This window comes from Blennius ocellaris, assembly GCF_963422515.1.
Source record: "Blennius ocellaris genome assembly, chromosome: 10".
In the NCBI taxonomy this organism is placed as follows: Eukaryota; Metazoa; Chordata; class Actinopteri; order Blenniiformes; family Blenniidae; genus Blennius; species Blennius ocellaris.
In genome coordinates, this window is record NC_137659.1 from 8,627,357 (window position 1) to 8,649,814 (window position 22,458).

The 22,458-nt window shown below is 41.9% G+C and overlaps 1 protein-coding gene across 1 annotated transcript in view; it reads left to right on the plus strand.

Moving 5' to 3' along the window:
• Positions 1-11,470, plus strand: part of mib1 (MIB E3 ubiquitin protein ligase 1) — a 77,624-nt gene extending 66,154 nt beyond the window's left edge. Inside the window, exons 16-22 of the mRNA XM_080503145.1 lie at positions 1,190-1,371; positions 2,682-2,871; positions 2,957-3,035; positions 3,690-3,836; positions 5,797-5,868; positions 8,535-8,635; positions 9,191-11,470. Of these exons, the coding sequence (XP_080359271.1) occupies positions 1,190-1,371; positions 2,682-2,871; positions 2,957-3,035; positions 3,690-3,836; positions 5,797-5,868; positions 8,535-8,635; positions 9,191-9,331 (912 nt within the window). The 3' untranslated portion in view covers positions 9,332-11,470. The remainder of the gene's footprint in view (positions 1-1,189; positions 1,372-2,681; positions 2,872-2,956; positions 3,036-3,689; positions 3,837-5,796; positions 5,869-8,534; positions 8,636-9,190) is intronic.
• Positions 11,471-22,458: the final 10,988 nt, after the last annotated feature.

Consider the following 22,458-nt stretch of genomic DNA (forward strand, 5'->3'; position numbering starts at 1 on the left):
GTGTCGGCTCTCCCATCCATCCACTGTGTGGACTCGGGGGGGGGGGGTGTTTTATCCCCCCCGCAGCTTGTTCAGACGGCCTTCTATGTTCCCCTGCTTATTTAATATCTCACAGCACAACGCTAATCCCCGCCACAAGTCTTCCTTCTCCGTCTCTGGAGGAGTGCAGTACAACAGCGGGGACTAATTGAGATATGTGCACTGGACGCGCACCCCTCCTGTCCGCGCGAGGATGGAATTAGCCGGAACGCTGGCTGCATCAGCCGAGATGTAAAAGCTGCAGGTTGAAGAGACGATCAAACTCAGGAGGGCAGGGGGCGGGGGGGGGGGGGGGGGGGGGGGACTGGAGTCGACTGAGTGAGGAGATGGGGAGCTAGACGGGGCAGGTAATGGGATCTGGGATCTTCACTGTGACAGGATTTCTTTAATTGGCAAATTTGTACCAACCTTATCGCTGTTTAACAAAACAACAGTGGGAGTTTGTCTCAAAGCCGCCTCAGAAATGCAAAAATCTAACAACTTGTTTAGTCAGCAGCTTTTGTTAACTTTATCAATAGCGTTTTGATTTAAATGTTAAAAAAATAAGTCCCTTTTGACACAACAAGGTTTCAAGTGAACACACATTGTCTTTGCGTTTGTGTTTCCAGAAAGTTTTGCGTTTACACAGCAACTGCATAAACACTGAAGACGATGTAGTTTTCATGTTAGGCCACTAGTTTGTGCTGTTAGTTGTAATGAAACCAGTCCTGTTGTCGTATAAACAGAACACATGCGAATATAGGGCCTGTTTTCACTTTTAAGATAAATCGGAAAGTAGGAACAAAAAGAGTGACCATGTAAACACAGCTTGTGTTTTATAAACACTCCGCAGCCTTGTTAAAAACTGAGCTCAGGCTCCTCAAATTTTATAATCTGCTTTCTATGTTGATGTGTGAAACAAACTGGAGGTTGTAATGACTCAATATGCAACTTTATGGTAGAATGTGGTACTGCAAGGCTAATTAAACTGACATTAGTTGTATAGATTAAGACACTTTTTGGAGTAAGTTGTTTTAAAAATCAGGTTAGAATGTACAGAAAAGGGTTTTATTACTGTTATTTTTTTAGATATTTCTGAAAGGAGAGGGGGAGAAGCCAAAACGTTGCTCCTCCTCTGACTTCATCTGTTTGTTTGTCTGGCTCTGTGCAGTTAATCATGGGCCTGGGAACCCAGGGGGCGGAGAAGAAGAGCGCGGCATCCATCGCCTGCTTCCTGGCCGCCAACGGAGCGGATCTGACCATTCGTAACAAGAAGGGCCAGTCCCCTCTGGACCTGTGTCCCGATCCCAGCCTCTGCAAGGCCCTGGCCAAATGTCACAAAGAGAAGAGCAGGTAAACACTCCAGGAATCCTTTTTGACATTTCACACCGTGAGCTGGAGGAGAACATCAATACGACTCTGGAGCCGAGGGCGGGAGAAAGTTTAGTGTCACGACGCAAAAGCACAGGAAAACAGCTGTTAAAAGTCCAGCTGACTGTTAACTGTGATTCTCTACTGTTGCAACCTTTATTTGATCCGTACAAAAATCTGAGGTAAAAGACTTTCACACAGCTTTTCTAGAGATAACAGGAACAGGAATGTTGGGCAATAAATATCCATTTACGTAAGGATTCAAGAGAAAACCCATCGTTTCTACGTTTGAGTTTTAGAAAAGTTTAGCATTTCCATTCTCAGAAACACTGAGAATGATGTAGGCAGCATGCCAGGCCATAAGTTGGTGCTGCCGGATAATCATAAATAAACATTAAGAATGGCAAAAGTACACGAACGTTGACTTTTGACTATAAAACATGTCATGCCACTCCGGAGGCCGCAATTGTTATTATTGTACTCAGGCATGTGCAGAGGAACTAGTTCGTCCGGCAAGCATACTATTTCAGAAAAGTTTCGATTTCCCCCGTTTCCACCAAGACGGAGTCGGGAGTGTTTTAGAAAAGTTCCACCTTGGGAGCATTTTCAGAAAGCTTCATTTTCAGCGGCTCCAGCACCACTGTCGTGTAAACGGGCCCCCAAAACGCAATGTACAATGTCGTATAAACTACCCCCGAATCTTTCATTTTATCTATAGAATTTCCTTAATATATATTTAACTTGTAAAGGAGAACTTTTCGTTCAAAAATATATGCGAGTAATAAATACAAGTAATGAAAAACCACTGTTCTTGCATAGTAAATTGAAAGTTTAAGTAAGATACGTGGAAATATGATGTGATTTTTAACTGTTTCCAATAACAAAAAACACAAAGATGATATTTAAGTTATTTCGAGTTCTTCTTCCTTTTTTTCTGTTTCCTGTTTAATCATTTTGGTAAAAAATAGCAAAACTTTATAAGTGGTTTGTAAGTTGGGTTTTTTTCCAGCGAAAATGGATGCTAAATATAATAATTTAACATCAGCATTTAATTTTTGTAGTTTTTGTGAATATATTAAAACTTTATACTGGATAAGTTTAAAATCTATGTTAGCTTGAGAATATTTTACTTAGTGACAGATCTAACAATGGCGAGGTGAAGGAGGAAATCTTGTGCTCTCTTATTATTTTCTTGATCGTCTTGGCGTTCTCGAGATGGTTTTTCTTTGTTGTCGTCTTGTTGACATGAGATCTCTGAGGCTCTGTTTTTTCCCGTCCCCCCCCCTCCGCAGTGGGCAGGTGGGCACCCGCAGCCCATCTCTCAACAGCAACATGGAGTCTCTAGAGGAGTGCATGGTGTGTTCGGACATGAAGCGGGACACGCTGTTCGGGCCGTGCGGACACATCGCCACCTGCTCGCTGTGCTCGCCGCGCGTCAAGAAGTGTCTGATCTGCAAAGAGCAGGTCCAGTCCAGAACCAAGGTACCCGAACGCGGCGCCGACGACCCGGTGACGGGAGACGCTCTCATAACCCGCCCCGTCTCATTTGTACCTCCCCCCCCGACAGATCGAAGAGTGCGTGGTCTGTTCTGACAAAAAGGCCGCCGTCCTGTTCCAGCCCTGTGGCCACATGTGCGCTTGTGAGAGTAAGTTCTCGTCGAAATTAATCATTTAGGTCAGGGGTGTCAAACATGCGGCCCGGGGGCCAGAACCGGCCCGCCACAGGATCTAATCCGGCCCGCCATGGGATTTTTTAAAAAGTATAAATATGGAAACTGACAGAGGCTGATCTAAAAACACTCGATTGGCAAAAATGACATTCAAAACCGCCCTTGGTCAGAATTTGACCCCCAAGATTTAATGCATCTGCGGAGGTCACATAACGCAACGCCTTTCACAATAAACAATGTGTCCAATTTATGTGAAGTGATACTTGAGACACGTAAACTCAAAACAATTTCCAGATGATGACAAATTGTTTTAATCCCTATACAGATGACTGAGGTTTTTTTTTTTTTGCAAATATAATATTATCTGATTTCCTTTAATATGTATATTTCAGAATAGACTGGCAAATTCTTGCAGTTACAAAAGGATCAAAAGAAGGAAAGACTTTGCATTTGTCCATATCTGCAGTTTTCGGCCCTCCAGAGGTCAGATTAGGTTGGATGTGGCCCCTCAACTAAAATGAGTTTGACACCCCCGATTTAGGTCTATACATCGTGAAGTTTTCAGCCATTCTTCAGCACCAGCCCATGAGCCAGTGGGATGACCAGCTCTTGTGTGTTTCTCTCCTCCAGACTGTGCCAGCCTCATGAAGAAGTGCGTACAGTGCCGGGCTGTAGTGGAACGCCGTACCCCCTTCGTCCTTTGCTGTGGAGGGAAAGGTATGGAGGATGATGCCGCTGATGATGATGATGATGATGATGATGATGATGATGACCTTAGTGAGTGAATCTTCCACACGTTCCCTTTTAATCCACCTCTCCTTATTTGTACTTTTCTCTTTTGTTTTCTCATGTTTATTTCTCCACTCTTTTCCTTCAATCCTCTGCTTTAGTTGCTGCTTGCTTCTGCATTTTATTATTAAGTTTGCATCACTGTTTTGTTGATTATTTGTATATTTTAATTCCATTCTTAGTGAGCATGCTAGAAACTTAGATCTTCCAGTTAAGAATAACTTCCTAAACTCATTTCCACAACTGAATTGGGCATGTTATTATTGTATAGCTGTGACAATTGGATATGATATGTGCAAATTGAGTTCCATTGAGTAATACGACAACATCTGAGTATCCATGTTCCCGTGATTACCTTTTGTCATGTCACTGTAACCTCCACAAGCTTGAAATTTCTAAATTTACTTGTAAGCAAATTCTACTATTTACCTGGGGAATCGCCTGTGTTTAAAGGTACAGGGTGTAATAAAGTTTTATACATATAAAATACTTAAAATGTGAAATATCTTAAAATCGCCTAAAAAAACAAACCCATTAGCCTCTAAGCTGCAGTACCACTTTGAACCATAAGGTGGTATCAAGAGCCACTGAGTTCCAACAAGAAATTAAACCAATGCTGAGACTCTTTGCTTCATTTAATAGCTTTAACGCAAGAAAAATGATGGAGATCTGGCCTGGGGACAGACTGGACGCTACGGTGACTCGTCTCCCTGCTCAGAGTTGCCAAGCATCAAAAAATATCACGCACATTAATCTTGAAGCACGATTCATGTTTTTAAAAAAAGTAAGTCAAGCTCCTCTAGCATCTAGTCGATCCTCAGTATGACAACAAGTGGAATTATTGAGTTGTTTCACACTGAGCTGTCGGGGAACTACCGACCTCACTGCAAACACAGAGCGGGACGGAGGGCCAACTGGACGATACAGTGACTCGCCATCGCAACTCAGTGCGGCAAAGTGTTTTTTCTCTGAAACTTCAAAAGTTCAAGGTTGTGTTGGATTCAGTTAATCCAGGTTTGAAAGGCTTCTTTGTTCCACAGGTTGATTTAGTTACACTCTTGTCTAGTCGGTCCTCATTTCACAATACATTTTTGCAACACAAACTGATGAAGTGAGATGAGACAGATTCAACATTGGATTTATACGATTATGAAAATATTCCATCGGTAAATACCACACATTGTAACAGATTCATGAGTGGATTTAGCGTCTCGTCTGCCCAGATTCTCACAATGGAAGCAGAGGAAAGACACGTGACATGACTTGTTTGGTTCCAGGAGAAAGGAGGGAGCCGCAGTGTGTAGAATCCATTTATTTTTGGGTTGCATTCACAGTCCCATCGTCTTTTCGTGTCCTCCTTATTTTAGCGGTGCGTGACACACGTTACCTGTACCGTGTTTTCTACATGTCATGTTGATTTAAAAGGGAAACTGCTGTAAGTTCACCACTTTGTCTTCACATGAGTCGGTCGCTTTAATTGGCCCACGTGTCTGCAGCTCCCTCCTCGCAGACACACATACACACACACACACACACACACATCCACACACACACACACACACACACACACGTTTATCTCTCCCCCCTTCATACAGCAGATCTAGAACACAAACTGCACCTGTCTGTCTGATTGTTTCACTCCCCCCCCCCCCCACCCCCACCCCTGTGATCACGGGCATTAGACTCATGCTTGAGCATTGGCTGGTTGCAAAAACTTAAAAAGAAAAAAAATAGATTAAAATATAATAATAGACAAAAATCACTTGCCGCTTTAAGTTGTGCTTAGAAGTGACTCTCTTTGCTTTTTCCTTTCCAACCTGTGAGTTTCCTCCTCAAATTCTTGCTCTGAGCCTCCCTCGGAGGCCGTAGTGAGTAGTTTCTGGCGAGCAGACCAGCGGTTGGAGCCGGCCAGGGCTCCTCCTATAACAATGTGACTGGTTATTCCCAGCAGGGAGCTCTAACACTATGGCAGGGGGATCGCAGGATCTTCTCCAGCCCAACAATCTGGCACTAAGTTGGTGTAAGTATACCTCCATTGATCCCCTCCCTTATCAGAACTACCTTGGTTTTGTTTGTTTTTTGGTTTATATTGAAAGGACCCCTCAAACACACACACACACACAGATATTCTCAAAGTGCTGCCCTCTCTCTCTCTCTCTCTCTGCCTCAATACTCTCCCCCCCCCCCCGAACACATAACATTTTTATCCAGAAAAACTGTTAAAAATAAAATCAACAACAGATCAGTAACATTATTACATAAAAAAAAAAAGTTTAAAAGAAATAGTTTGCAAAAAAGCTAAATCACATCAGACTCATTATATTGTCATATTTTAATAAATAAAGTCCATTTTCTGAGCTCACACTGTATGTACAAATAAGAGTTTATACTTATACTTAGTTCATTTATGCATTAATCAGGTGCTGGAAGTGGAAATGTTTGATGATTGTTCAAACAAAGAGGACAAAGTCTGAGATGTTTCCGCTATTATAAGAAACATTACAGAAAACACTCTTTTTCTGCATTTCCTTCCATTTACTTTCTATTACATTAAAAGGCTCAAACTGATTTTTCAAAATCATCACCATTTTAAATTAGGTTTTTAGAACGTTTGAATGGGTTTAAAATGTTAGACAATAAATCGATCTTGTCACATTCTATAGTCGATGTGTCATTTATGTTATATTTTCAATTAAAATTAACTTTGTTGTCAGTTTGTCTTGGCAAATAATAGCTAAGATATAAAAAACGTTACTTAAGAGTAAGTTGGAAAAAAATGCTTTGACATTTCAGAATAAGAGTTGGTTTACATGAGCTCATGGAGAATGCACCACACAGAATATGAGACATACATCTTATTAAAATAGTCATGAACATTTACTCACATTTTAAATCTACATATTTCATAGTTGTGCATTAAAACTGAAGTTAATGACAAGGTTCCGTTTTAATTAAAGCTAATTGATCATAAAAGGCAATCTTTTTCTCTCCTCATCACCATTTTGCCATTAAACTTGTTTTGTGTTTACTCAGTGAATTCAGAAAATGTTTTATATTTCCATATTTTGATCCCAAAATGGGTCTGGTTTAAATTGTTTATATTCATTTTTTTTTTTTTTTTTACATTTTGCACAACTCGTTTGGATTGGGGTTGTTTGTTTTAGTGCATATCTCAGGAATCCCAGCAGCGCTCTCCATTCCTGGCAGATGTCAGGATGGAACGGAATCAAGAGTCCGGCTGGCTCGGACTCGGGCCAAGAAATCTGCATCCAGCGCTCCTAATAGTCCACACAGGCAGAATGTTAAAGCCATCCTGTTACAGAGCGAGCGGATATTGTCCCGGACTGGTTTGTGTTGCTGACGAGTGCAGAGAGCCGGGTCTGATCTGCCAAGCAGCAACATTTAAAGTGCATGTGTTGTGGACACAGAGGTGTCGTCGAGAATGAAGCGTCCAGCTTGTTTTACAATGTTAAGTGTTCATTCTCTGAATGGAGGTAAACCTCTGGTGTGGCCACAGGGCTGATAAAAAGGTTTAGTTTTTTTTTTTTTTTTTCCTTTATTGTGTTGCTTTTATAAATGGAGTCATGGTCAACCTCTCCAGGATATTCAGCAAAAAAAAAAAAAATGCTTCAGCAAAGCAACAAATACTTTCCTACACTGAGTCCAGGACTTCTTCACAAAACTCCTGAGACTCGATGCTGAAAAGTGTCACCAGGGCCCGATGATGCCACCGCCATGCTTTGACGTGGACTCGCTTTATTTTAGAATCTGGTTCGATTATACTTGATTTAAAATAAAATTAAATCCGGGTTTTCACAGGCCCCTGCTTGTTGTTGTTTTTTTGTTTTATTTTTACATTTTTCTTTGAGAAAAGTTTGGTGTTTATGTGGCAGTATATTGAAACCAGTGTGTGTTTCCATGAAAACTGCAGATATGGAGCAGTATAAAAACAAGATAAATTTCTTTTTAAATCAACAAATCAACAGTACGGTGGTCAACCAGTTAAAATTGACATAGGGAATTGAAACTGCACTATAGTTTTGTATTTTATCTTGCAATAAATGGAGTAGTGCTGCTGATTTATAGCCGATTTAACATTAGTGTGATGTAAATAGGCAAGAGAAAGAGCACTGTTATTTTGAAAAATAACTCTTAAAGCATGAAAACTGTGAAATTATCTGTCTGTACTTGTCACAGTTTTATTATTTACACTCAAGATTAATAAGATTAATTGTTGCATATTTTTGGTTCACCTGATATCAAATGGCAGTACAATAGATTTTTACGCTCCTTTTTCTTTCTTTCATCATGATTTCTGATCAAAAAGTTGAGAGGTTTTCGAGTGAAATCGCAAAACGCTTGGGCTCTGTCTCAGTGTGGAAACGCCGCCACTGTGCACGTGTACCGCGGCTATAGTCAATAGTTCTTCTGCACATGCTCAGTAGATAAACAATAACAACAATGGCTGCCATGACTCCCAGTCTATTTTCTCCTGGGACTCGCCCCCCCCCCCCCTCCCTGAAATCAGCAGTTTGAATCACTATGACCATGCCTCCATTCATCGGAGCATTAAACCAGGAAAGTTTATATTTGCAGCGTTGTGAGATAAATCTTGAGGTCGGCAACGTGGGTGCGTAACTTTCTGTATGTGCGTGTGCGCGTGTGTTTTCTCTTCTATTCAAACAGCCAGCGGAAACATCCCGGCCCTGCAGAGAGACAAAGACAACACCAACGTCAACGCTGACGTACAGAAACTCCAGCAGCAGCTCCAAGACATCAAGGAGCAGGTGAGCTCACGCGACCGACGCCATAAACATCAGCGTCAAAAAACCAACCGACAAGAGGAAACAAAAATAAATCTGATCCAACCCAACATAAAAAAAAAAAAAAAATGTGGCGCCTCAAAGACACTCGAGAGGCTTTTTGTGAAAAAACATTGACGCGATTGTGTACGGAGGTTTTGTGGCGACACCATTTGAATTTAATTACATAGATTCCCTTTGAAAATCTGTTGTGCGACTTGCAGAATCCAATAGAAATAAAGTTTGAAAAAAAACAAAAACTTTTTCATAGTTGCACAAGTTGACAGTTTTAGGCAAATTTATTTGGTACAAATGCACCAATTCCTAAAAGACGAGCACTGATCTTTAGCGACTAACCGTTCAGATAGGAGTACTATAAGAAATGCCATAAAGCTTAATTTATACGCCTAAATGATACTCTGACCCTGTGCGTTGCTGCGAACCACCTCCGGCATACGTCTGCGTCGGGGTTTTTTTTTTTTTTTTTTTTTTCCTATCATGATGGAAACCGTGTGGTTCCTTGTCCTGTCGTCTCCTCAGACCATGTGTCCGGTGTGTCTGGACCGGCTGAAGAACATGATCTTCATGTGCGGCCACGGCACCTGTCAGCTGTGCGGCGACCGGATGAGCGAGTGTCCCATCTGCCGCAAGGCCATCGAGCGGCGCATCCTCCTCTACTAGACCCCCGTCGTCTCCTCCTCCTCCTCCTCCTCCTCCTCCTCCTCCTCCTCCTCCTCCTCCTCCTCCTCCTCCACTCCCGCAGACTCCCTCTTCTGCTCCCATCACGCCACGTCCACACCAGCTGCCGCCATCGCCGCCCTCCTCCCGGACCGTGTTCACGTCGGAGTCTCTGTTACATGAACCCACTCAAATCGGCTCTCTGCGTCCTCGCCTCGTTCTCTTTCCGTCTTCACGTGACACTTTCCACCGCGGAGAGAGCCGAGAGGGCACCGTGTCACCTTCTCCGTCTTCTTCAAGTTCTCCCGCATCTCAGTTATTCAAACCCCCCCCCCCCCCCCCCGGAAGTGGATCTCAAGTGCTGTTTTTATTATCTTAAAGCTTCAATGTCGGCCGCCCGGCTCTCAGTCGTCACACTTGAAGACCAAATTTTGGCGGTTATTTTTTGGGGGGCTTTTGTCTTTTGTTTTTTGCACTAGAAATGCTGAGTCGACGTCGGAGGTCCGCCTCAGCTCCCTCGCTGCACAGACGTCATAAGTCCAACCGCCAGGTATCAACCTCCACCCAAAGTTTGTTTACCGAGCTGGAAACTTTTAACCCGAGAGCTGCCTGAAGGAATCCGTACCAACTCGTCCAGCATCTAGGTAGCGCACCGCACACGCCGATTTTCTCTCACACGCACGCAAAAACGAGCGCAGAAGAGGGAAATAGGCTTTTTTGACTTATTTGGTCCGTTGAAACTATAAAAGCGTTGTGAAACGTTTGAATGACTTATCACAGCAGTGACACCATATGACCACACCTTCAAACCCGTCAGATTAACGTCAGAGGGTTCAGGTTAGGTGTGAATCGACTTTGGTCATCATGAGAGCCGTAAAAAGGTCCCATTGTGACCGAACACAAGGATTTATGAGAGTATTAGTAGCTAATTCAAATCAAAATGACTCATTAAAAGTTTCAGTGTTTCATGAAGTAAACACAGTACTCGAGTAACCTCAAATGAAATAACTTAAACTATTTATACCTTATTGGAAATGGGGGACCGAAGCCAAACGACACTCTCCTAACTAATAGAAATATGTTTTTGGGGAAAATGAAATGTGTAATTTCATTATGTCAACATCACATCAGTTTTTCTTTGAGCTGATCTCCAGATTTACTCTTGAGTGAAATGACCTGAAAATTACTCCAGAATTGAGCGCCCCGTCGAATCCAGTCAGTTTCTCATCAGCGAAACGTATCCAAGAAGCCATACGTCCATCGGAAAGACACTTCGAACCCACACGCGGGGCAGATTTTAAAAGTCTACTTGCACCAGATGAAATGCTCCAGTCTGAAACGTTTTTTTTTATCGACTTCCAGTCGCCTCCTCATCACTCTCACAGAATCCCAAGAGTTTACAGTTCCCTTACCACCAAAGTATCGATGGATTGTAGTCCGAGGATCGGAGCGCTCGGTGGATTCAGTCTTTGGGTTGCAGGACAAGCGTTTTGATGACTGTGAGCCATTCGCTTCCCAAAAAAAAAAAAAAAAATCGAGTTGTATGGGGACAAGGTGCTTTTTATCTCCTATTACTTTCTTCCTCTTTTTTTTTTTTATTTAAGTGTATCTTTTTTTTTTTTTTTTTTCTTCCTCAAGAGCAACATTTATTAAGCTAGAGAGTACAATCTACTAGAACACTAAGAAGAACGATGTAGAGTAAATTATTTTGTACCGCCGCCCGAACATTAGGCTCTTTAGGTTTTCACTGCCTTCCTCCGATGTAGCCTCAAAGTCTCTCCAGCAGTCCCGTGCTTTTTTTTTCTGTTCCATCAGCAACAGGAACTACTTTTTCTTCATTTCTTTCCTCCTTCTGTAAGCTTCACTTCTTCGCCAATGTTTTGTTTTTTTTTTCTCTTCAGGAGGGAAACTAATGACTTTATACGACAGGATTCGCCTTACTTCTTTAAAAAAAAAAAAAAAAAAAAAAAAGGCTCGCTTACGTCGCTACATGGAAGTCTGCAATCGCTTTTTTGTTTTGATTTGTTTTTTTGTAGGACTGAAAGCTACTTTTTTTTGGGCTGTTTGGATTCCCGGACCATGATGACACTTAAAGCTAGAAGCACTAATACGCTTTTATGGTAGTGTTGTCTTGTTATTTGTCATGGGGGGGGAGGGCGGGGGGGGGGATTTAAAAAAAAAAAAATTGGGGGAAAAAAACCCTCTTTTCTACTTTTTATTTTATTTTCAATACCTGTATAACTTGTCCTGTCGGAAATGTATCGGTAGTGTTTTTATTTTCTTTCTTTTTTTTTCCCCCCTTTGGCATGAATGTTTGACATATGCAGTACGACGAGTACCGTTCAGATCCGTTCAGTCTGTATTGCTCATAAGTGCTTTTCAAAACAACCGTATAGCTGAAATAAAGTTCTAAATGAACCCGGAGGCATTAAAAGTGCTCTTTCAAGTTCCGGTCGTCGGCTTCTCTCCGCCACTTCATTAGCATTTTGTTGCCTTTTCCCTGCTGTGGCGGAGTCTGCCTCACAGAGGAGGCCCGGAGGCAGAGAGGTGTCGGGAGTAATTGAAAGTCCCGACACTTCGGAGTGACTCAGCACCGGCGTGTGATGGGTCAGCTGTGCTAATCGGAGAGGGAAAAAAAACAAAAAAACAAACAGTCTGCGGTGACCGCGGGGACCCAAATGGAGTCCCGCGCTCCTCGGCGAGTGACGCCGCGGGACGTCTCGTCGGGCACCTGCCAAGACGTGGCGTTCCCGCCCCGCCGAGGGCTTCGTTCATAACCGGGACGCCTCCGGGCTCGTCTTGACACGCAAGCCGCGGCGTCCGGGAACTCGCGGCGAGCCGTTCCGTCAAAGCCGTCACCCGTCGCTCTTGACCAACGCCACGTCGGACCGCCGATCCGAGCGGAAGCCCCGATCGCGCCACGGCGTTTGTTTTTTTTTCCAAGTGTTAATCTGAAAAGCTTTCTTGTGTTGTTTGTTTACATTACAGTGGAACTGGGAACCACTGAAAACCATACTTTCTCAAAACGTTCCAACCAAATGGGAGAAAATACAAGTTTTTCTGAAGTGTAGTAAATCTTTCTTCTTCACGTGCACGAATACATGGTTATTAACGGCGACGACGGCCTCCAGCGTGTCATGACTCCCAGTCCGTATTGTCCTGAGACTTGGTAGATTTATAGTTCACCGTCACCCTAATAACAATCTAACTTGTTTATATGAATGTCTATGTTCTCTCCAAAATCAACAGCGCCAACTTGAAGCCCAACATGAAATCAACACAATTTTTAGCATCTTTTCTGCAACAAAAACAAACAAAAAAATTATGCATTTTAACTCGAAACGTTGTGTAAACGAGAGAATAAGGCTCCCAACTTGAGGTTGAGGGTTACTCTTTAAAGGGACGGGAGGTCGTCAAACTTGGGATTTGCATGTCAAAGCAAAACAAGCCACGGCGTTAAAATCAAGAGCGGCCGTGTGAAATGACCCACAGCTGTCATTTCGAAGGCTTCGGCCTCACCTTGAAGTCTTGACGGATCATAGACGGGTGGTGAGAAGGTGTTCAGACGGTCTGAGAGGGAAACTAAGGGGGAGTCCACGGTGGAAAACGTTGGAAACCTTTTAAAAACAAAATTTAAAAAATGGGAAGAAAACTTTCACAACAGATGTGGAGACATTTATTCAACTTGTCCTGAGCTGTTAGCTGTGGGCTCACTGAGGTCAGCTTCTCATCTGTAGCATGAATGTGTCCAAACATCAGGCTGGAATTCCTGTCAGGTAAAGTTCTGACCTCAACCTTTTTGAAAAACCTTCGCTCTTCCACAGTTAAATTGCACACTGGTCGAGGCGTCGACTAACTGGACAGTAGTTTGGTTTAGCGACGGTTCCACCAAGTTATTTCAATTGCGTTTGATACAAGATGGACGATCAAAATCTGTGGCAGAACCGTGAATTTCACCAAGCTACCCGATGGTTGATTTAAATCTCAAAAAATGTGTCCAAATGGGATACTTCTTTCAATAAAATCTTGAGATCTTGTGGTATTTAATACACTGGCTGCTAATCAGGCCCCCAGACTCGTCCAGACTCGAGGCCCCTGGCTTCTGGGGCCCCCGGAGACGTGGCTATCTCCCTCACCCACAGCGAGTCAGAGGGGGGTCCGTTAATCCCTCCACCCGGGGTGACGGGAGGAGACGAATGGGGCCCCCCCCTCCTCAAGTGTGTGTGCTGTGATCACTGAGAGGAATCACCGACACCCGTCGTTGTGTTTGTGCACACAGCACGTCTCTAGAGAAAAGTGTGTGTGTGTGTGTGGGGGGGGGGGGGGGGGCGACGACTGTGGTGTGGTGGCCTGACTTGACAGCAGGGCTCTGACCTGCAGCCCCCGTAGTTCATCACTAGGGGGCAGTACGCCCACCGGCTCTGCTCTGGGTTGCAAATGAGCTCTGGTCTGTGGAGCAGGAAGAAGACGTGAGGTCACACTCAGACCTGTGGCTCCTGTTTGGGAGTGTCACGGAGCAGCTCGTCACTCATGTGGAGCTCCTCCGCTGGTGGGAAGCTCCACTTTGGTAAATCTACAACACGGAAGAGTGAGAGCCGGTAATCTCAAAAGATCATGGTCATGCCCTTTATGTGCACTGGGTGGCGCTGGAGAATCACTGGAGTGTCCAGTTTGTCCAGGGATTGAAATCCTTTCAAGAAGCTGGATGTAACATTAATCATTTCCTCTTTGGACTAATTCACAGTCCAGTCTGCTTTCAGACACATTTTCTTTTAATGTTGGTTAATTTGGCTGGTTTCTTTTTAATCAGCCAGAAGATGCTAAGATGTTCCGCCCCTTGATTCCTTTTTTGGTGTCTCTTTGGGCAGACTGGACGCCAGAGTGTTATTGTCTTGTGGTGTAAAGCTGTTTTCCAAAAGGCAAAGACTGACTAGATGCTAAAGTTATTATCAAAACGGCCACTTCCTTGTGGTACAAAGCAGTTTGAGACTGATTTTAAAGGTATATGAAGTTGCATTAATGTCATTTGTTTGGGCTGGAGGAATGGTGTGAGTTGCTTTCGCGTCTCGTCTGCTCTCGGCTTCGAGAAGTTCGTTTTTCTTTAGTCCTCGGCAGTAATTTTGTTCACCATTTCAACACTTCCTTGCTTCGTCTTCTGTTTCTGAATTGAAAACGGACCTGACTCACTACACCATCTTGTGCTACAAAGTAGTATTACATGGATATGCAAAAGTAAATTTCACAAGTTCTTTGTTTTTTTTTGTTTTTTTTATTTTTTTTTAACTTTTTGTGCATGTTAAATTCAGTCCACATATATTCTTGGTCAGACATTCTTGACGTCCGTGCGCTTGTGGCCCTTTTGGGCTTTCCTGCCATGCTGGAAGAATTGATCTGCGTCCGTCTGAAGGTCTCCTCTCCTGCTGCTGCTCTCATGTCACTCAGTTGCTTCAATTTATGGCCGTGCTTTATGGTCGGGCCGAGCAAAGTGCATCCTGAGGGAGGGAGGAGGGAGGGGCCCGACACGAGGCCCTGGGACCAGAGTGTGTCACAATCCAGGGAAATCCAGGAATCGGCTCCACCTCAGTCAAGGTCTGTGATCACACTGTGGACTGACATAAACCGAAGAATTAAAAATCAAGCTTTTCAGTTTCAGTTTCTCTGCAGCGTCTCAAAATGCTATAACACTTGATATCAGTGGACAGATCGGGTCAATATCTATTAAAAGAGAAAATTCTCAATGTTTCATGCTCCTCGTGCTCTTGCGGTTAGAGCATTTGACAATATTGCTTTTAACTTGTAGAATAACCATTATCATGACCGTAGTCATTTCGTATTGAAAAAGAACTATTTAAAATATTTGTGTGATTTTTATTTTTAAACCTCAATTGAATGTCGACATGCAAAAACTTTGTGGTTACACACAGTCAAACATGAATATCATTTCAATTCAAATAAAAATCCGTAATCCTTCTGTCTTATTGTCCAGATTTAGTTTTATATGAACCAAATAAGCTGAAATGCTGTGAGCACAAACACCACCAATAATTTTATGAATTTGTAGTTGTGTACCTGGAGATATAAAAAAAAAACTTGACACCAACATGCGGTGCATTTCATGGTCAAGGCAGCCAAACGTCGGCTGGCTCGACGTCGACCATCTTCACCACCCTTCCTGTAGAAGTAAATGCACTCGTTGAAACACTGAATATCCCGAGTCCAAACACGACGTTTTGAACAGGAACTAGATAAATCCACTGGACGGCGGTTTGAATTTCGGCGAGCACGATGCCGTTAAAGACCCGCTTGCCTTTGTGCTTGTTGGCGTGCGCGGATGCGATGCGAGACGTGAGCCTCTTCAGTCGGTCGTCGCGCTCGTCGTGCAGCCGCCGATGCAGCTCCCTCCAGGACTCGGACTCAAGAGGAGTCTCCTTCTTGAAGTCCCGCTTGCAGTGACTCATCCAAAGTTTGTCCAAGTCGTCCAGGGAACTCTGAACATGTAGTGATTGAGCCACATTAATACATAGTTTGTCGTCGTGTACTTTTCACGAGTAGCAAATGTTCTTTAGTGCAATCCCATGAAAACCGTGTCGTCAGTGTAGCTTCATTCAGCAGTTTCTATTTAGATTTATTGGCAATAATGATGCAAGATAAGTAGCTTAACTCTGTTTGGACTCTACTTTTATCCAGATTACCTTGCATCTAAAATCAAAACATGTAAACAACCTAGCTGGACACCCTTTCCTTTCAGTCAGACCAATGAGCAAATATTTGAAATAATGACGTAATGATGTAGAAAAGCCACAGGGATGTTTTCTGGGGGTAAAAACGTTGTGAAACAAGTTACCGGGTTCTTCTCCTCGATGCGGCACAGCTGCACAGGGCTGCATCGCTCCAGGAGCGGCTTCAGGATGTCAACAGGAACCTCAGCGATGGCTGAAAGAGAACATGTAGCGGAATGTTGGCGCAGCATTTTGCATCGGGTGATGACAGGTTTGTAAGGAACTAAAGGCACACATCAGGTCTTCTCACACATGCAGACATGACTCCAGTTGAGTTTGGAGACCGGGTGCAGGGTAGGTTTGAATATGCGAGTATTTTCATGTGTGCAACAAAATAAAGTCGGTGGTTTTGGAGTGGCTCCAGTTGCTCTGAGCTAAAAAATAAAAAAAAAAAACCTCCCATGCGAGCTACATATTGTGGCCTCTCCCATGATCAAATATGGTGACGTAAAACACGACGAGCTACAAATACGTAGCTGTGACATAACAGCTACCACATAAGTCAAAACATGCGACTGAAGCAAAATGTTGTAAAAATATTCTGGTCCTAAATGAAATTTCCAAAGTTCTGGATCCAACTGACTGCTCCTAGCGCCACCTGCGGGAAGGCTCAGTAACTTCTCAGTTGTTCTGTGCTTTCACAGTCCGGCCAGAGAGATTAACGAAACGGCTCCACTCACAGTCGATGTTGCTCTGCAGCACATGGAGCCACTTCGCACTGGGGTTCGTCATGCTGGGCAGGTTGGGCGTCTTTCTGCCTGAATAAATCGCCGTCTTAGTCGTGCATCGCATCCCCGTGTAGCTGGTGTTTTGTGCAGGAACTGAATGAGGAAAGAAATATCACATTGAACACTGTTCTCTATGCCATGAATTTCAGAGTTTGCTATCGGTTTAACAAGACATCTTGTCCTCTGAGGTGAGCGCCTCACCTTTGCGTCTCTCAGGCGTGACGTTGGTTGAGGGCAGAGATCTGCCGATGGGCTGAATTGCCGGCAGGGGGATTTCAGGTACGATTGGACGACCTTCAACAACCTGCAAAGAACAAAGCACGTAAAAAAAAAAAAAAAAGAACCGAGATTGTACTGGCGACAAATTATTTTTGAAACTGAATAGTCAATGTCAAGTTTCTCTCAAAACTAAAGTGATTTTGGATGTCTCACCCTCCTGCGTTTCTCCGGACTTGTCACAGCTGCTGATGAGTCGTAGTCCGGGTGTGGCCTCTTGGAACCCTGGCTCGCCTTGGAGGAAGATGCCTCTTTGGTGTGGCTGTTAGACCTGAGAAGAAGAAAAAAACCAAGGTAAAAATCACTTTGTTGACCTTAAAGCTGCAGGTCATGGTCTTCATCAGAGGACGCTGGTTGCCATCGCTAATCACAAAGACTACTGACTGCATCGATCACTGAAATGGGCTGTAAATCATACTGAAAACTGAGAGATGAAACATAGGGACACCCTCTCACTCGTATCATTTACATGCTGAGACATGGAGAATGCAGAAAGTACCTGTCTACAGGAATCAACTTCCTCCATTCGGCCACAAGGCTTTTTGCAATGTCTCCCACTGCTTCATGCCTCCGAAAAGAGTTCACCGTTTTTCCGACACCCGTGTCCTACAAGAGAAGAAGAAAAAAAAAGGTAAAAAGGAAAGGAGAATTAACTCAAGTGTAACCTCAAAGAGATGTAAAGCAGCTGCAATCAACTTAATAACAAACTGAACAACCTGAACAAAGTAAACTTATAACAAAATAAGTGGAGGCTTAAAAGAAAAAAAGAGTATTGAGCTTCAGCTAAAGGGAAAAAAGCTACTAATAAAGAGTAAACTATCAAAACAAAAAAAGCATGTGCAACGCAAGCCAAAACAAATAAAATAAAATGTCAAAAACCACCAGTTGATGTAAAAAATGACCAAAATGCGACGCAGCAACCGTAAAGAGAAACCAAAGGGAAATTTCATCAACCGTAAACAGGAGAAGAATAACCACAGCTTGATATACAAACCATCCAAACCTGTACAGGGTGACAACAACAAGCAAACAAAAAGCAACAACATCTGAGCAACAAACATTCTTACCACCAGAAGGTCCAAAGTCATGGAGAGTTCTCCAAGTCGTCTGAACGTCTTCAGCAGCTAGAAACCCAAAGAGAAATTATTCATAACAATAAAACACTTTTAATTAACACATTTTAATATTTTGATCGAAGTGATCTTTCCTCACACTTCAAATTCTATTTTTCCAGCATGTATGCCAGCTTGTATTCACAATGTGTGTATGTGTGTGTTTTTAATCCTACAGTTTGGAAAAGGCTTCACGACATTTATCTGCTTGAGTGACACTTTGGGACATGATCAGTGCTAAATCACCAAATCCTCCCTTGTCACTCCATTAATTTTTGTTCATCTTTTCTTACCTTTTGGGGCTCTGGATACTCCCGGAGCTGGGAATGAAGTCTTTTTACTGTTTTCAGTAGTTCGATGGACATATTGAGTTCTGGCAAGCCTGTTGTCCGGAACTGATTCTCGAAAGCGCGAAGAGATGACAGAAATTCCACTTGATCAGCGAGAGTGAGAGGGTGGCTCGTGACTGTGGCTGTCATGCAAGTGATAGCAAGTCTGTTTAGCAAACAAATGTTCTCAGAGATCAAAGGAGCAAAGGAGAGCAAAGGAGATTAAAGGATATCAAAGGAGAGCAGATCAAAGCACCACAACTTTCATTGAATTTGTGGAGAAGCTCTCATTGGCTGATGCCTGACTATACATGGCTGCTTTTATAGCCATAAAATGTATGTCGGTGCTAAGTTAAGGGTACACTGCAGCTTTTTGGTTTATTTTATTTATTTGTTTCTATTTTTATTTTATTCAATTTTTTATTTACTATTTTTTGGTTTTTGTTTGGGGCAGGTGCTCTATGTGTGACTGTATGTGTTTATACTTCCAAAATTGCATCTGTTTGTGTGCCACTGACTGGCACGATATGTATGTATACTAATTTGAAAAATTCAAAATAAAGTTTTCAAAAAAAAAAGTTTGTATTGTAACACTTTTGAAAACACTTTTTAGATTTCTCTGTGCAAATATTATCTCCTGGTTATTTGCACAGACCACAATTAATACAATTCACAACAATCAAAATAAAAAAAACAACACTAACTTCTTTCAAGAAGAATCTTAAAAATGTTGCAGTTATACAGATATCCTTTTTGTTTCACTTCAGTTCTATATACTTTCATCACTCAGCTCAGTGAGTGAAGGAAAATCCACAGTCCTACTGCAAGAGGGATGTTGCAGCATCAACCTCAGTTGAGGGATCAAGCAATGGCGTTGTCCTTTCTGGACAATCCAGGTCCCCAGGAATCCTTGGGTCAGGCTCACCATTCCAGGTCATGTGCAAGTGCGCTGCAATACATGCAGCCACTAGCCGTCTGCAGATGGGACAAAAAAACCTCTCCTGCACGACAAGCAGCAGAAAAAATACAATAAAATCTCTTTTTTCTAAAAAAAAAAAAAACATTTCAACTGAATCAACACAAACGCGAACTATCATTAATTTAATGACAGACTAACATAAAATGGCGCCGTAGCGTCTTCCCTGCTCGGCACACACACTCGTTGAACTAATTGATCAAATAAACAACATGCAACTCACCAAAACTGTGTCGCTTAAACTCTCCGTTCCGGGAAGAGTGTGAAGGCGACCCACAACTTGGAGGCCCCAGGGTTCGCCACCTTCGAATCCCCCAACCATCATCAAAAGCATTTGGAGAGATTCTCTCAAAAAGCTTTGCTCCTGCTCTTTGACGGAGGAGGTGGGTTCATGGTTGCAGCTAAACCAGCATAAGTGTCCTGCTCACAGCCTAAACTCTTCTTCTGAATATTTACCTTTTAATGGCATAATTATAATCAATTTTGCGGTATATAAAGTGAGGTCTGTAAAAAGTTGAGAACCATTTCAGAATTGTTCAACCTTCCCCTGTTTTTCTTTGTTTGGTTTTTTTTTTTTATGAGCGTCAAAAATAATCACTTGATTCTATTTGGTTTTAAAGTTCTGCAGGGGTTGCCCCAAACCTGGTTTTCCAGCAGCAACATCACTTCCATTCAGGCATCAATGTTGATACAATTTAACATTCTTCAATATTGATCACAACATAGTTGAATCCAGGTTGATTCGTATTCTAGGTTAATTGAAAATTCAATATTTCAATGTTGATCATAGCGAGCAACTTCACCGTTATTGTCAATGTTCTGACATAAATGTTGATCTCAATCTTCAGCCTGACCAAATCACAGCGTTGATTCAACAACTGTTTGCTATCTGGGTTGTATCGAGATACAGATTCATATCTATTAATCTCTACATGCTGAATTCATATATTTATCAACGTACCACACAACATGTCTGTCTTTGTAAAAGAGCACAACACAAAGTTGGTTTTTTTTGTCATTTTTATTTCAACACAAACAGAACAGGACCCTGAACAACAGTGATAAAGAAAGAAATGTAAAAGCAAAAGGGAAGAGAGAAAAGAAGAAAAGAGGGGAATCTCCCATTGAAGGCTTCCATCTATTTTATTTGTTCTTTTGCAGTTCATTTTAGGTACTAACTGTTTGATCTTGTAAAAAAAAATTGACAATTTCATTCCATACACTTTGACCACAACAAAGAAAAACTTTGAAATGCAAATTTAAAGGTTATTATAGCAATATTTTACCAGTCCGGTCCACTCAGGATGAAACTGGACTGTATGTGGTAAATTAAATCTTATTTAATAATATATTTTGTATACATCTTATATACATGTGTATATATATGTATATTTATATTATATACATATTTGTATTGGTTGTTATAGAAATTACAAATAAGATGAAGACATTTATATCTCCAGTCATCAACAGGACACTCCTCCACACTGTGATATTTGTTTATTCCAAACAACATTTAACCCTCTTGTCGCTCCCCATTGCTCTGGACTAATGTGCTGCAGTTGCAGGGCTCATTGTCAGCATGAATTCATGTTGCCCAGTTGCTCTGCTTATAATGGGAATGGCCGTCATCAGAGCGATTTCTGCAAAACAAACCACACAGGACACAAAAACAGATGGTGACATTTTAAGATCTGACCAAAGCATGAAATGTTTTTTTTTTTTTTTAAGGCAGGTTTATTCAATGCTGCGGCGATCTGCCCAAGTTCTCTAAAGTGTGTAATGCTGGGTGTTTGTGCCACTCCGAGCGCATGCCGCCGTGCTATGGAGGTATTATTGATGAAAAAGGTTTGAGCACTTGTAAAAGGGAATTTGTAGTTGTGTACCTGGAGAATTGTTTTGTGTACCTGGAGAATTGTTTTCTCTCCACAAACACAATACCACACTTACACGTTCACAAATTATTAATTACAGGAGCCCAAATCGTTTTGTTACAAGTCACAGATTAAAAAAAAAAACTCACACACCCATATTTTTTCCTGTAATTGTTGCAGTACATTTGGTGAAAAAAAACAAACATTTGTGCACCTGTATCAATGTTAAGTTCTCCACGAATCACAGATTGTTTTCATCAACTACAAACCATGTTGCTCCCTCTGCTGTGTGTATTTGTGGAGAGAGAAAAAAATTCTACAGGTACACAACTCACCAATGTGTGTTGAATGAAAGTGTAAATATTTCATATTTCTCATATTTTTTAGGTTATATTTTATAATCTAAATGTAGACTACACCATTCAACCTTTTCTGTCATCTATAAAAAAAAAAAAAAATAATATATTTATATATATATATATATATATACACACATATATATATAACTGTACAAAAGTGTACAAAAGTGCGTTACCGTGGCAACTCTGATTAACCTGTTACTGCTACTAGTGCAGATGTTATTACTGTAATTACTTTTTATGACTGGTGAGTTCATCAATCTGTCGACTGATAAAAGTATCAATATGTCATATTACTGGACGTTTGTCATTTTCGGTTTTATTTTATTTGTGGTGATGAGGTAAAGATCACACATTTATTAAAGCTATGATGTACACTTTCTGCCATATTTCTAAAAAGTATTGTGGCTTTCAAGTCTGTGTTCCATGTTCTTTCATTTGAGTTCATGAATGATGAAAATCAGCCAATATACTATCTGAGAATATTCAATATTTAACTATATGAGTAGGTTTTCCATAATTATTTTATAAAATTTTTCAAATTTGTTATTATGAGTGTAAAAATAGCCGATGGAACTATCACGTTTAAAGATTTCGGTTTTTTTTAAATTGCGATGCTCATTATACTCTTTCCAGGAAGTCACTTGATCGTGTGTGTGTGTGTGTGTGTGTGTGTGTGTGTGTGTGTGTGTGAGAG